This window comes from Capricornis sumatraensis, chromosome 10 (assembly GCF_032405125.1).
Source record: "Capricornis sumatraensis isolate serow.1 chromosome 10, serow.2, whole genome shotgun sequence".
NCBI classification, from domain to species: Eukaryota; Metazoa; Chordata; class Mammalia; order Artiodactyla; family Bovidae; genus Capricornis; species Capricornis sumatraensis.
Genome location: NC_091078.1, coordinates 19,176,212 through 19,191,486, shown reverse-complemented (window position 1 = coordinate 19,191,486; position 15,275 = coordinate 19,176,212). Strand labels below are relative to the sequence as shown.

Here is a 15,275-nt window from a genome sequence, read left to right as displayed (position 1 = left end):
TAAGGGGCTCCTCCTCCTGCCCTCCCTCTGCCCCACCCTAGTTAACCACCCATGAATCTTACCCGTCTGTTCTGGAGTCAGAACAAATTTGAGTAGGGGCTGGGGGAGGGAAGGGGAGGCCATCCCTTCCACCATGAACCCACATCGGTGTGATAGATTCCCCCATCTGCCTCATGGTCATCCATCAAAATCCAACAGGCCACAGAGCCATTAGGCTCCTGTCTGGCTTGGCACAGGGACCCCAAGCTATTAATTCCACATGCCATCTAGTGTCATCATCTTGGCCTGCTTATCAGCTGTCCATCTCCCACTCTCCCCGCTTCCCGGATGGTTTACCATCTGTCAGGCGTCCAACTTGAGGGCTGGGGCTTACCCGCCCTGCCCTGCTTAACCTGTGTCCTCACCTGTCCAAAGGGGGTCACCTCTGCCCCACCCACCTCCCGGTAGCCCCGAGAACCTGATGTAAGGTGTAGATAGGATCAGGGTCCCAGTGGTGTAAAGGAGAACCAGGACTCCAAATTCACGTCTTGTCCCACCACTCACAGGACTGTCGTAAGGTGGGAGGAGTTAATTCACATCAAGCATTTCAAACAGTGCCTGGCCCAGAGGAAACACCACCAGAGGCACACTGCCCTGACCCCAACCTGTCCTAAAGGGGCAGCCTTAAGAGCTCGTTGGTGCCAGGTGTTGCTGGACCTTGAAATACTTAAACTCGAAACTCAGATTTTTGTTGTACCCTCCATGCTCTTCAGTATTGGCAGTTAATTGAAATAAAAGTGTGTGGGTTCAGCAGAATATCCCCGGGGACTGTGATTGTCCCATGGGCCACCGTTTGGGATGTCCAGACTCAATCCTCCATGTCTCTGCAGTCCCAAACCTTCAGGTTATTTTGCTGGGTCCCTGGACCTCCCTCTTTCATCGTACTCCTCTCTCTGTCCCCAGGGAAGGTGGCCTGGTCCCCTGCAGTTCAGTCCCCTGCCAGATGCATCATAGTCTGTTGAACTTGATACTAAACACTTGGTCAACCACATGGGCTGGGATGACACATGGTTTGTCCCAAAGACCACTTGTCCCTTCCCACAACCTCCTGGGAATCTCCCAGTTTGGTAATTGGCCCAGTTAGCAAGTCAGGGACAAAAGGAGGCCTTTCATCCACCCAGATGAATCTGTCCATGGGGATCCTGAGGTCTCCAAGCCCTACAGAGACTGGCCTGGCAGACGGGACCTCACAGGCCCTCAGGATGGTGGCTGGAAGGGACCTCAGAGCCCCAGGGGTTGAGGCACTGCCTGTGACTCCAGCCAAGTTTGGAAGCCCTGCCCCCTGGGGTTCCAACTCAGTTTAGAGCATGCAGCAGAGTGGATGCAGCTGGACCTTCACGGTCCCAGTGCTGCCACTGCTCACTGAGCCACAGGGCCTCGTCTCCATCACCTCGTCTGGGAGAAGGAGCGACGCCAGCCCCTTCCTCTCGGGCCAGCGTGGGCGTGAGCTTAGCATGTCCCAAAGCCTGCCCCCAAGGGGGTCCTCAAAACAAGGGGCGCCTTCCATCTCCCTCTCCACTCCACACCAGCCAAGCGTGAGGCCTCCTCAGCCCCGGCCTCAGGTCAGGCCCCTGAGAGAGCCAGCTGGACGCTGCATCCCCCTCAGAGAACTGGGGTCCACCCTGAACCCAGGCTCCTTTCTCAGCCCTGCGAGCTTTTGACCAGAACCCCTGGAGGGGAGTCTGAGGCCCTTACGTTCCTCCAAGGAACCCAGAACACAGAGAAGAAATTCCTGCTTCATCTCTTTGGCCAAAATTTCTTCCAAAATTCCTGATGTCTGGAACACTGCCCCAGCCCCCGTGTCCCCAGAAGCCCTTCTGGCTCAGTGGGTTTGATGCTGAGGCTGCGGAGGGTAGGAGTTAGAATGTGCTTTCAGTTCTAAGAGGAAATGGCCTGAGAGTGCAGGGCGCCTGGCAGTAGCAGAGCCCTGTCCCGCACGTCCGTGCAGCCTCTGCTGTGGCCGGCCCACAAGATGCTGGCAGGTGCAGGGATAAATGAAAGATGACACCTGCTCTTCATCGTAGTCAAGTGCGGGGAGCAGGGCACACCTAGTCATGTCTGCCGGTGGATGAAGAAGCTGGGCCACAACAGCTGGACTGTCTCGGGCACAGGAAGACCAGACATGGGTGGCTAAGCCTGGCCTTCGGGACTCAGGCCTTCCAAAAAGTTTCTTGCATGATCCCATGCAGGCCTGCATGACTGATTCTGCATGTCTTCTTTGTTCCACTCACCTGTGGGTGTTTCTGTCCCTCAGGGTCTGGCGGGTCCCTGGGGACAGCTGGTTGGTATCTCACCCCAGGGCTTTCCAGCAGAGAGGCTTCGGGCCCTGAGTCCTGAGCCTCGGTTTCTGACTCTCTGATTTCCATCTCTTTGTAGGGACCTCAAGGACAAAAGGGAGAAAAGGTAAGCCGATGGGGGTTTTCTAGAACTTTCATCTCAAGAAGCAGTCTTCCAACAGGTAGAAAGGGTTATTTTCAAACTTCAGTTTTTATCAACAGAAGCAGGGAATCCACTGTGGTGCTCAGTATATGAGAGAGAAGGGAGGCTGCCCTGAGTGGGGGTCTTTTCTTGAGGGAAGGGGACAGCCTGGAGCCTGGCCCTTCTCAGCCTCTTTCTCTACACATTCCACCTGCCACCCCCATACTATTTCCTGACCACCTCCCGTGAGCCTCTAGGATTTCAGGGGGTCTGTTTTGTAAACTCCTGGCTTGGCCCTCTTCCCAGCCTTCTAGGTGCTCTGTCTCCTTGAGTTTCTGATGGGGGCTCTACTGGGCTTGCCCCCAGATGAATGGTGCAGGGACCTGGCACCTCAGCTCAAAGAAGGCATGTCTGAGGGCTCCGTGGCCCTTGCCTCGGTGTCCACTATTCCCATCCAGGGACTCCTGTTTAGGGCCCAGGCAGAGGATGGACCTTTCCGGAAGATACTCCCAGCCAGGCCTGGAGCACAACCCCTGACTCCACTGTTACAGTGCATGATGTAAGGTGGCAGAGTCCTGCCCTTGGCTCCGTGGGGCCACATGCAGGCAGGCCCTGGGGGGTTCTTCCCCGCTGCCAAGCAGGCATGAGGGAGGGAATCAGACAGAGCCTGGAGGCAGGTGGTGTGTGTGCGTGTGTGTGGTGTGTCCCCAGGTCCTGAGGTTGCCCCCCAGGGTCCACCTTCCAACAAGTGTCTAACACCTCCTCTCCTTCCCTCTCTTCCCCAGGGTCAGTGTGGCGAGTACCCACACCGGGTAAGTGAACCCCGAAAACTGATCCATCCCTGGGGCACAGCCCCCAACTTAGCCTCCTCTTCCCTACAGTGCTTGGGGCCGGGGGCACACAGACCCTCTGCACTCAGCAGACAGAGCAGCACCATGATGGGGGCAGGACAGTGGCCAGCCCCCAGGGTTGTGCCTGGTGATCAGCGTGTGTGTGTTTGTGCAGAGCTATGTGTCTCTGTGTATCTACTCCCATGCTGGCTAGACCTGGGAGCCGCCAGCATGCGTGTATCTGGAGCTCCAAGTGCCTGGCTGTGCGCTCCTCTGCAAGTGGCTTTCAACATAAGGCTGTGCAACTTGTGTGGGTCTGGGTCTGGCTCCCTACCCGGCGTTTCTGTGTGTCTGTCTGTCTGGCCGGCTGCCCGGTTGTCTGCCTGCCCTGGCCAAATCACAGGGACTTTTGGGTTAGTCATTGTTTCGGATGACCCAGACCTGCGTGCTGGGAGATAGTTGGAAGCTGACTATCAGTGCAAGAGTGAAGTCTTTGTTTTGCCTCTAAGAGTCAAGGCAGCCCCTCCAAGTGGGGTGGGGCTTTCAGGGCTAGTGTCCTGCTCTTCCCCCCGCCGATCCAGTTCCTCCACTCCCTTGCTGCACGCCAGGATATGGAGCCCAAAGCCTGCTGTAGTCCTGTTGAGGGCCCTCAGATGTGTGCACTAACGTTGAGAGCCACTCTCGGGGATGGGGCTGAGGAGGGGCAGTGGGGAGTGAAGGTGCAAGAGCCCCAGTGAGCTGGGACACCCCTCATTTTGTGGATTGCCCTCGCCACTCTCAGCCCCGGGCAGTGGGGACAGGGATGACAGGCACCTTTCAGTGTCCATCCCCCTGTTGCGGGCTGCCTTGTGCCCCCCAACACACACAGTGTGGCCACCCTGGCCATCCACCCCTGCCAGGCAGGGGACTTGAGAGAGTGGAGAGAAAGACTAGCCAGACTCGGAGTCAACCAACCTGGCTCCAAAAGGCCCTGGGAGGGCCTTGCTAGGTGCTGACCTCTGGTTCCCAGGCCAGAGAGAGGCTGGGGGCAGGGTGCAGCCTTGAATGTGAGTGGCTGGGGTAGGGGTGAGGCCGAGGCTGAGTAGGGGGCGCAGGCAGGCCGGCGGCAGTGCAGGCAGAGCCAGCCTGTCGGCGGCATGTGCTCTAGGGAGTCAGGGGCCCTGGTGTTCCGGCCAGCCTGATCCTGATACAATAATAGAAGGTCAGCTGTGTTTATTTGAAACGATGGGCTCACAGGATTGTCATGTTACCCGAAAAAAGACAGCATCCCCCAGCAGCAAAGACAACACAACTGCAGCCGCTTTGACAGTGTGTTATTAGCTCTAAGCATGGGGCAGGGAGAAGGGAGGGACTCTGCCCTTGAGCCCAACCCAGGAAGAGGGAGCCAGCAGGGATGGAAGGCTCCAGCGCTTGGCCACAGGCTGCAGAGAAACCCAGGGTTATGACTGCGCCAGGGTGGGTAACAAGTCAGGCTGGGTGAGAGTGGAGTTGGGGATCCAGCTGATGGGCAGGGCAAGGCAGCTGGCACCTTCCATTCATCTGGAAGTGGGTAGGAAAGCAGGGTGTTTCTCGGGTAGGGGGGCTGTTGCCTTTCTGAAGGGTCTGCAGGCCTGAGGGGGGTAGCAGGCCTCCCAGCCCACGAGATACATGATCCAGGTGGTCTGGGCCTCTGTGCCAGCCTGCAGCATCCCCAGGGAAAGAGGGGGAGCCCGGGTGGACAGTGGGTGTCTGGGGTGCCCTGGGAGTGGGAGCTGGTATCTGAGCCTGGCACTCACTCTCCCCGTTGCCCTGTCTTCCCCTAACCCCTACCCCTTACCCCACCCCAGGAGCACCTAAGTGGCTCTCTAGCAGCTCTGCGCTCCAACCAGATAATTACTCTGAAGGTTTGTAGGTTCTGAAAGGTCTCTGGGCCCCTCTGGTGAGAGGCTCCATGGACACAGAGCCCAACGTTGCACATCCCCAGGCCCCAGTGGGAAGGCTGGGGCTCCTCACGAAGCAACTACCCATGAAGGTGGCAATGACCCAGAAAGGCCATGACTGGGCTCCCGGGTTTCTGGCTGGGTGCGTCCTCAGCCCAAGCAGCCCTTGCTTCTTAATGCTCTTCCCAGCCACCTTGTGTGAGCTACAATGCTTTCAGAAACAAGAGGTGGATTATATGCCCTCTGTTTTCACATGGGTTCTAACCTCTTCCTAAAGCTGTGGGGTGCTCAACTCCACTGGATAGAAAGACTGGAAGCAGCCAGAATTTCCAGAAATGAAAATTGCGTTAGCTAACATGATTGCCTCTCCTCGCCCCAGCCCCCCAAAAAAGTGGTTGAACACGCCAGAGACGTCTTTGTCCAGCCTCGATGTTCCAAGCCCCCGGGTGAGGCCTCAGTAGCACTTAGCTGGTGCCCACACTGGTCACACCCTCCTCCTGCTCAGCCCCCGGGAGCCGGGCTCGGCTCTGCCCTTGACCATCTTCCCCAGATTCACTGACACCAGCCCTTCTCATCCAGCCGAAAAAAGAACCCGGGGTGGCCGCCCACCAGCCTGGCTTCAAGTACCAATTTAGGCTGATCCTGCGGCTCCCAAGTCAGAGCCTCAGAGTCTGTTCCCCTAGCCCTGCAGCCTCTGTCCACGATCAGGGACCCAAGGGCCTGGCAGTGCAACATTGGGCAGTGTGTCAGGAGGGCTCTGCGGCCCGGCTTGGCCATGGAGGGCAGGCCTGGCCAGGGGGCCCCCTCCCCACTGCGGAGTGCTGCTGCCAACACCCCGAGGGCTTGCCTCCTCCCAGGGATGTGGTGCCTTCCAAGGGCAAGCTCAGAGCTGCACCCACAAGCCTCGAGCGGCCCGTCCACGCCCTCCCTCCAGTGCCTCAAGCCCGCTAATCTCTCTTCTCTCTTCCTCTCCTCCCTCCCTCTCGGCCACCCTGCCTTCCTGGTGGACTTTCGACCCTCCTGAACAACTGCGATCTTTGGCCTCTACCCTCTGGCCTTCCAACTCATCTTTCTCCTCAGCTGCTGCCTCTCCTCAATTCAGTGCGGCTGGCTCCACCCCCAGTCATTAAAAGGCGGACCTTCCAGGTAGACACCTCCCTTGGCCAGACCACACGGGGCTTCCCAGGGGCTGGCGAGTCTCTGGGCCCTGATGAAGCAGCTGAGGCTGTGACAGTGAAAGTTGCTCAGTCATGTCTGACTCTTTGCGACCCCATGGACTATAGCCCACCAGGCTCCTCTGCCCATGGGATTTCCCAGGCAAGAATACTAGAGTGGGTGGCCATTCCCTTCTCCAGGGGATCTTCCTGACCCAGGGGTCAAACCTGGGTCTCCTGCATTACAGGCAGATTCCTTACCATCTGAGCCACCAGGGCTGTTGGAAAAAAGCAGAATCTCACTGCACTCCCATTGCATTAAATTAGACAAAGATGGACCTGCCAATGCCGTACATGTGGAGATAGATGCACAACACCCAGGCCCAGAAGCCTCAACCACTATCTCACTGCTACTGCTCACAACAGCCAGCAAAACAGCCGCCACTGTGTGCCAGGCACCAGGCTATGCATTTTACAGCCTGTTTTTGTTTACATTCTCACAATGGTTGTATGAGTTAGGCATGATCATCCTTGTTTCACAGATGAGCAAATCAGGCTCAGAGACGTTAAGTAAGTTACCTGAGGTCACACAGCCAGTAAACTGCAGAGCACACACATTCTCCAGCTCTTACTAGTTATGCAATTTGGGGCAAGTTACTTAACCTTTCGTGCCTCTGTTTTCTCATCTGTAAAATGAGAACAATAGTGGTTCTTACCGTATAGGGTTCTTGTGTATGCAGAGCACTGGGAATACTTCCTGGCAGGATTTAAGCGCTGAAATTACATTGAGGCTCAGAGAGGTGAATCTGTACCCAAGGTGGCACAAACAGCAAGAGGCAGAATTGGAACTGGCAATCGGGTCTTCAGACCCCACACCCAGGGCTCTCTCAGTTGGACCTACACCCTTTATATTTAGAAATGCAGATTGCTTAGCATCCAATCACTTGTAACCTGAGTTTGAGAAGCAAGGGAATTTGCAGAGGAAATGTAGCCCACAACCAACAGATGTAATCATTGTGAGCAACTGCTTCCTTCTTCCTGCCTTACTAAGCCAAGGAGGCTGGGATAGGACCAGATCACAAAGAACAAAGAGCAAGAGAGCACAGACCCAGGGATCCAGGCAGAGGCATTACAGCTTGATGCCAGGCCAGGAATTCCATGGCTGCCCTTGCACCCCTAGCCTTGCTCACACTGGGGGTCAGAGGTGACCCCCAAGGTCTCAGGAGTGCTGGAAGAGGCAGGGCTCTGAGACGCTCTCTGAAAGCCTGACAGCAGGGCCTGGAGCCAACATCTGGGCTGACTCAGGGGCCCAGGGGCCTGAATGTTCAGGCATCTGATTGAACAAGGCTGAAAAATCACTCCAATTAATGGCTAAAAATACAGAGGGACCCGTGACACGTGTGCTACCCAAGCCTCCGTATCCCATTACACCAGCCGAATCCTCGAGAGCCTCCATGTGCTCCAAGCGCTTACCCAGTGCCTGGTTATTCAGGGGACTCACTGGCAGCTCAGAGAAGCACCAGGCCCACCCCACTCTCAGCCACCCCTACCCATGTCAGACCCCATTTCAGGAGATCTGAGTCCTTACTCTCAGAGTGGCCATTTGCCTCGGCCCCCATCACCCACCTCCTGGCCCTAGTTGCACTGACTGCGATGCATTGAGCTCTTGCTGGGCTCCAAGCTCTGTTGTAAGAATTCTACATGGATTAGCCCATGTAATCCCACACGGGCCACCATGCAGTGGAACTGGCATCCTCATCGCCACCTTACAGAGGAAGAAACTGAGAGGGGCCGAGGCATGTTACTGCCTCCCTTTTCAAGAACAGGAGGAGGATACACCAGAGCTTTCTGTGATGCCCTGACCTGATTTCTAAAGTAGAGACAGACTAGGGAACCCCTGTCTTTCCTGCTACAGATTCGGCCTTGAGAATAAGGTTTTTATTCTGTCAGCCACCGTGAGACACAAAAAGGCTTGTCCATTTCCAATCAATAAACCAATATTGATTTCACAGGCTCTGTAAGATGCTTAAACATTGGGTTTAACATTAGTTGAAAAAAATGATGTGTTTAGCAGATGGCGTTGAAGGTCATTGCCAAAGTGCAGAAATTTGGATGGTGAACAGTTTTTGCTGGGGGCTTATTTGGAATGAATAGAAAAGTCTAGAGTTCTGGGTTTTGATTCCAGTTCCCCCAAAATTCTCCATGTGACCTTGGTCAGGGTGCCCAACTTCTCTGAGCCTCCGTTTTCTCTTCTGTAAAATGGGACTTGGGACCCATCTCTGCACCTGCCTTCTCCACCATGGACTCTTGAGCCCTTAAGTGGATTTTTAGAGGGTGTGGCAGGATGTAGCTCAGGCCAAGAGTGGCACTGCTGGTGGCCTCTGTCCTAGGATATCCCATTGGAGAGACGGTTCAAGCGGATGCTGCTAAAATCTGAGTTCCCATTCTGAGGTTGTGCACTCCTACTTATGATATGGGGTTTGCAGCAAGCATCATCAGGCCCCTTTTCTATGTACAGTGTTATAAAGGATTACTGAGATCACACTGAGAAGGGTGGGCTGGCCTGGAGTCTGGCCACCTGGATCTCCTGCATCCCAGCCTGGAGCACTCACACCTGCCAGACTGTTCTACTTGAGTCTGTCTGCAGGGCTGGACCCCTCAGCAAGAGCTGAACCCAGAACCTCCCCAGAGAGGTCGTGGAGAAAGCAACCTAATGACGCTGGTCTGCATAGATTGAGGATGACACGGGCTGGCCTCCAGCCCCAAGAGCTGGGTCACGTGGACCAGGCTCTCTCCTCCTCCTGAGGGAACACGATCCCACCCCTACCTCCCTGGGCTCTGGGTCCACCCTGGGCACCTGCATGGAGTCGGGTGACAAAGGCTTCAGGATAAGGAAAAAGAATAATAACAGTGACTCCAGAAAGGCACAAAGCACTTTACACCTTCAAAACTCAACCCAACAAAGGGTTGCAAACTCAACTGTCCTCTGAGGTCAGGCACAGATCACGCAAATGACAAAGCTGGCTGCACACAGAATGGTTTGGAAGGCTGGGGCCTGAGGGACCCGGAGAGCCCAGCTGATGGTGGCCCCCGAGCAGTGTGGGTCTAGCTGGTCCAGGCTCCATTTTTTTCAGCAGAAGCTACCAAGGTATATGTATATATATATATATATATTTTTTTTTTTTACATAAAATCTATTGCCCAATTGTTTGGTGAGCTAAACAAAATTCTGTGGCCTCTGACCTAAGGACTCAGTTGATCCTCTGGGCCAGATAATCAAAGACGGCAAAATGTGACAAGAAACAAGGAACAGCTGTTCTCATTTGAAGGCTGGGAGGCCAGGGCGCGGAGATGGCGGGCTCGCCACACGCAGGGAGAGGTCAAGGCAGGCCGAGGCCGCCGGCCACCTCGGCTGGACCCTGGTCATCTGACCGACCTGGGGACAGGACTTCGGCTGGGCCGGGGGGCACTCACCCGCTCCTCCGCCTCTGCCACCTCAGCAGGGCTCTGCCCTGGGGACCAACAGCTCACGCAGCAGATCTCTCTGGAAGCCTCTCCTCTGGAGGCCTAGTGTCTTAGCCTCCTCCTCACCACCACCGGCCTCTGCATGCGTCGCCACCACCGCACCGTCACATCACGTCACTGCCACCTCCCCCAGAGCCCACGGCGGGGCCTCACCGGGTGCATGGCACTGGGGCGGGACGGTTCTGCAGCCCAGGGCTCCCTCTCTGACACTTGTTTCCACCAACCTCAGGGTGAACAGGGCCAGGCTGGCATCCAAGGCCCACCAGGGCCACCAGGCCCTCCCGGACCGAGTGGACCTCTGGGGCACCCAGGACTGCCAGGGCCCATGGGGCCACCGGTAAGTACCCCTCCTGCGCTCCACCAGCTCCTCTCCTTCAAGATTCATCCCCTGAATTCTCTGGAAGTTTGGGAACTGGGTAACCAATGGGACTCTGGGCCCCCGCTGAAAGGGCAGAAACACATTGGCAAGGCTGCGGGGCATGGCTGGCCCCATCCCTGAGGGAGCTGCCCATCCCCGTCATGCTCACCGGTTGCTCTCTGGTTCTGAACACACATAATGGGACCATGTGTTCCACTTCAGCCACTGCCCCCCAGGGGGAAACCATGAGCAGGCCTGCCTCTCCCAGCCTCAGGAGAGAGGAGCTTGGAGAGAACGTTCCCAGGACCACACTGATGGATGTCCCCTGCCCCCTGGGCTTAGGAAAACTCGAGTTGGGACGATGTGTCCTAAAGGAGGGAGCAAGGGGGCATCTGATGGCCTAGCATCCCTAACAGACACGCCTTTGCTGGTGTGTGTGGATTTCCCGCTCCCAGGCCGCTTTCCAACCAAGTTACACACCCGGTTGGGCAAGAGGCCCCTGCCTCAAGCCTGCGGATTGGACCGCTGCCAGGAGGGGCCCAGGGGAGCCAACAGACACCCCTCTGGGCAAGACCACGCTCAGGCAATAGGTCAGTCCCAGTGTCCACCGGGTCATCTGTTTGCAAGCTCTAGCCAAGCCCCAACTCTTTCTCAGCCCTATTTCATGCAAGAAAGCACCAGGGCAGAGTAACTCAGAAAACCCTGGACTTCTTCTTTAGAGAAAAATGCATCTCTACCCAGAGCTAAGACCAATGTCAGCAGTTATTAGAGGCAGAGGGATTAAGGACACAGTCTGTTTGATAATGTTTTTTCCACGTGGCTTTTTTTTTTAAGTGTTTTTCTTTCGTATGACAAAAGCATCATATATCCATTGTGAAAAATTTGGAACATAGACAAAGAAAAAGTTTTAAACTGTCTGCTTTCCCATACCCAGTGTTCCCCATCATTAACGCTGGGGAGAGTCCTTTCCATTTTTCTCCTTAGACTTCTCTGCACATAAACGTTTTTCAGGTTGGTGATGTTTTGAATAACATAACACTTTGTATCCTGTTACTCTTTTCCCTTAATCTCGTACACCATGCCCTTTCTTACGTCAGGAGTCTCCCATGATACGGATTTTAGGACTGCTGGGTCTCTTTACAGTGTAGTTAATGGGTTCCCTTCTGTAATATACATCCTTAAACATAAATGCGTATGCGCATCTCCAAAGCTTCCATGGCAATAGATTCCCAAAAGTGGAATTACTGAGTCAGGGGTGCCCCTGTCAAGTAGCCCATGATGAGTATGGCCACATTCCAGGTCACTTGGCTTCACACCGGGGCCCTCGGCTACCCCGGCTTCCAAGGCTAAGGTTTCGTATAGAGTCCCCCTAGGCTGGCTGACAGCTCTGGCCAACCAGGGCAGCCAGCTTGACCAGAAGGCAGCATAGCAGAGTGAAAACCTACCTTTCTGGGAGAGCCAGCTCTCCTGCTCAGCTTGATCCCCATAACGGATTTTAAATATTTCCATGATTTCTCCCCAGAACCCTGGGGAGGGAAGTTAGTCTCACTTCCATGGATTGATGGATGGAAAAGCAGAAAACCTAAAAGGAAGCAGAATTTGGAGAACTGAACCAAACAAACCAAGCCAAGAAAATAAACCAAAATTTTAAAAAGTGCTCAAAATCCACTTCTTTCCTGACGGCCCTCACCCGAACACACTGGGCTCCCGATCACTGAACCCAAGCCAGGCAGTTTTCTTTGTTAGGTTGTTTATGAAGACAAAAACCAGAACTCATGTTTTGAAACCAACTGAAACAGGCCAGACTCAGGCATCATGGTTTTCTCCAGCCAGTGTTTGCCATCCAGACCCACGCCCAAGACCACACTGGAGCCTGCCTTCCCTGTCCTCTCCCTCGGGCTCCTGCAGGGCTCACACCACTTCCCCCAAGCTGGCTCCTGTGGTCACAGCGCCCCAGGGGTGGGGAATGGAGACAGAGGGCTCCCCTGCAAGCTGGCAGGGCCAAAGGCAAAACCCAAGCTCTGCTGGGCAAGGTCGGCTTTCCAGGGAGCGGCTCTAGTTAGGAGGTGGGTGGGTGGGGACCTGGACCAAACACACTATCAATTTCACATGATGCCATTGACCTATTTTACAGCAGGCCAGCACAGCCGAGATGCCCGAGGCTCCCATGTGGCTCCAAAGAGGGACAGGAGCCTGTTGTCCCCACTTGCCCTGAGCAGGTTTCAGATGCCCTTTGAGGACCCTCTTGATCTGTTCTCTAGCGCCTCCAGAGCCCGTTACAGCCTCCACTGTAAATGTGTTTGTGTGCATCCATGCTCAGTCGTGCCCGACTCTTTGCAACCCCATGGACTGTAGCTGCCAGATTCCTCAGTCCATGGGATTTCCCAGGCAAGAATACTTGAATGGTTGCCATTTCCTACTCCAGGGCATCTTCCCGACCCAGGGCTCGAACTCGTGTCTCTTACATCTCCTGCGCTGGCAGGCAGATTCTTTACCAACTGCACCATCTTAACGTGTTTAGCCCTCACCATTTGCCAGTGGAATCCATCTCCACTCACCTTTCTTCTTGCTTCTGCAGGGCTTACCTGGGCCTCCTGGACCAAAGGTGAGGGTCCTTCTGGGTGATGCATCGAGTGGGTGGGAAAGTTCCCTGGTGGGTAGAGGGTGGCACGCTGACAGGTACTGAGTAAGGGGCTGAGAGGGAACTGATTGACTTCCACAAGGATTGCACTTTCGTGGGCTCAGGCCAAGCAAGTGCTGTGGCTGGTATGGAAGATGTGGCCCTGCTCTCCAAACAGATCGTGGTCTGAGTTGGGAACTCAGGTGCCCAGGACATTGTCACAACATCCCAGTAAAACAGTGGCTCCTAAGGGGCCAGAACTGGAAAGGACCTTAGGGGCCATCCGGTTCCTTTCGAAACCTTATCTGGGAGCCCAGTGTCGAGTCTCCCTTTGAAGCTGGAGCCCCTGTGGCTCTAGGAAAGAGAAGTTGCTAAGCACTGGTCCAGCCAGCCTTTTCACAAGTGCAGCAGCTGGAGTCCCGGGGGAAGTGACTTGTCCAGGTGCCACAGAGAGCCCGTGGTGGAACCAGAACTGACCCTCAGGGGTCCTATGCCCCTGCCGAGTCGACCCTTCCCTCCTCCCTCAGCCTCTGCAAGACAAGGACTTGTTCTAAAAAGTCAAACAGTCCCTGCTACTGTTCCAAGGTTGGCTGGAGGTGGAGGTCAGAGGATTTGGAGTCATTGGAAAGAAGAGGGATGGTAACGTGGAGGAGGGGGTGCAGCAAGAAAACCCCTCTAATGGCCTTATCTTGGTTCCCCTCAGGGAGACCCAGGCATCCAGGGCTACCACGGCCGGAAGGTAAGAAGGAGGGGGAAGGAAGGACCCACTCCCCACCAGGTGACTACCCAAGTAGGGCTTCACCACAGTGTACACAGGGTCTGGACTTGGTTCGTACATGCTTTTGCACACACATCAGCAGGGGCCTCAAAACTCTTGAATTTAAGTGATCGAGGGTTTGTGTCTCCACTGAGGAAGCAGGAGGCTCAGGGAAGGAAGGGCCTTAGGCAAGTCAGTGGCCCTGCTGGACCTCAGACCAGGAATGTGTCCCCTGCCAGCCCGACTGGCCGTGTCTGCAGAGGCAGACCAGGTTCTCACCTGCCCCCGGAGGGCCTGGTAAGCAGGGACCAGGCAGAGCTTCTGAGTATGGTAGGGGATATGGAAGGTCCCAACTCTGCTGTCTGGCCACTCACAGGCCAAAGAGACAGAATTCCTACACAAATAACCCTAGTGAAGGCAATTGCACTAACCACTACCATCCCAAAGTGCTGTGCCAATATTGGGGTAGGGGGTTCAGGGAAATTCATTCTAGGTTGGGAGGATTTCGGGAAGTCGTCAGAGAGAGGACAGCCTCTGAGTTCAATCCTGGTGAATGGGTAAGTGTATCAGTTTTCTATCGCCGTGTAACAAACCATCCCAAACTTACTGTCTTAAAACAGTTCTTTCTCAGGATTCTGTGGCTTGACCAGCTGTCTCCTCGGGGCTCACTCATGCAGTCACATGGGATGGTGGCTGGAAAAGCTGGGGGGGCCAAGATGGCCTCGTCCACATGCCTGGGGCTGGCGCTAGCTGTGGCCTGGGTTCCTCTGTTCTCCTCCACGTGGCCTCTCAGCCCCTAGTGTAGGGCAGATGGATTTCCTCACAGCATGGCAGGTCCAGGTCAGCTTTCAAAACAGGCGAGTCCCAGTGCACAGGTCCTGTTGATCAAAGCAAGTAACACAGCCAAAGCATTCAAGTCAGTGGGGCAGGAGGACTCAGCCCCTGTTCTTCCTGTGGGAGGGTGGTAAAGCCTTTGTGACCATCTTTAATCTACCACTGTGCTCCTTCAAGCAGCAGATTTCAAGGGAAATGGCATTTTAGACAGGGAAACAATTGAGCCAAGGCCCAGAGAGGGTCATTACAATAACTTTAATAATGTAACAATAATTTTAACACTGTACACCACTTACTGAATGTCTCCTGCGTGCCAGGCTGGCCTTCAATGGGACCTGCATTATATCTAATCCTAGGAGGCTGGTACTCTTCTTCTCCTATTTAACAGATGAGGAAACTGAGGTACAACCTAAGTGGCTCATAAGTGGCAAAGCAGGAATTCCAGTCCAGGTCACAGCCCTTCCCGTGATGCCATGTGTCATAAAGAGCCCATCCCACTCTCCAGGCCCCAGCTGGGAGGCTCTGGCGCCTTCCAGAGGAAGAAAAGAAACAGGAAAGAAAGGCAGGGCGAGGAAGGGGAGGGATTCTGGAAAGGAAGAATCAGCTCCGGAGAAGCACATTCCACAGGCTCTGTAGCTCCGTAATCCGCCAGGGGCCTTCACCGCATTGTTTTATGGGTGCTTGGTGGGTGAAATGGCAAGACCCGAGAGGTCTTTCATCAGCTCTGCATAAACTGCGAAGTTTGTACTGTGTCAGGAAGTGGAAATTACAGCCCCCGAGGTTGCTTCCATCCACTCTCGCAGACTCACAAATTTCACTGC

The 15,275-nt window shown here is 55.0% G+C and overlaps 1 protein-coding gene across 1 annotated transcript in view; it reads left to right on the top strand.

Annotated features, from left to right (window-relative positions):
• COL13A1 (collagen type XIII alpha 1 chain) overlaps positions 1 to 15,275 on the top strand; it is a 154,353-nt gene that overhangs the window by 89,443 nt on the left and 49,635 nt on the right. The window contains exons 11-17 of the mRNA XM_068981805.1: positions 2,294 to 2,320; positions 2,416 to 2,442; positions 3,243 to 3,269; positions 6,287 to 6,352; positions 10,115 to 10,222; positions 12,822 to 12,848; positions 13,567 to 13,602. Of these exons, the coding sequence (XP_068837906.1) occupies positions 2,294 to 2,320; positions 2,416 to 2,442; positions 3,243 to 3,269; positions 6,287 to 6,352; positions 10,115 to 10,222; positions 12,822 to 12,848; positions 13,567 to 13,602 (318 nt within the window). The remainder of the gene's footprint in view (positions 1 to 2,293; positions 2,321 to 2,415; positions 2,443 to 3,242; positions 3,270 to 6,286; positions 6,353 to 10,114; positions 10,223 to 12,821; positions 12,849 to 13,566; positions 13,603 to 15,275) is intronic.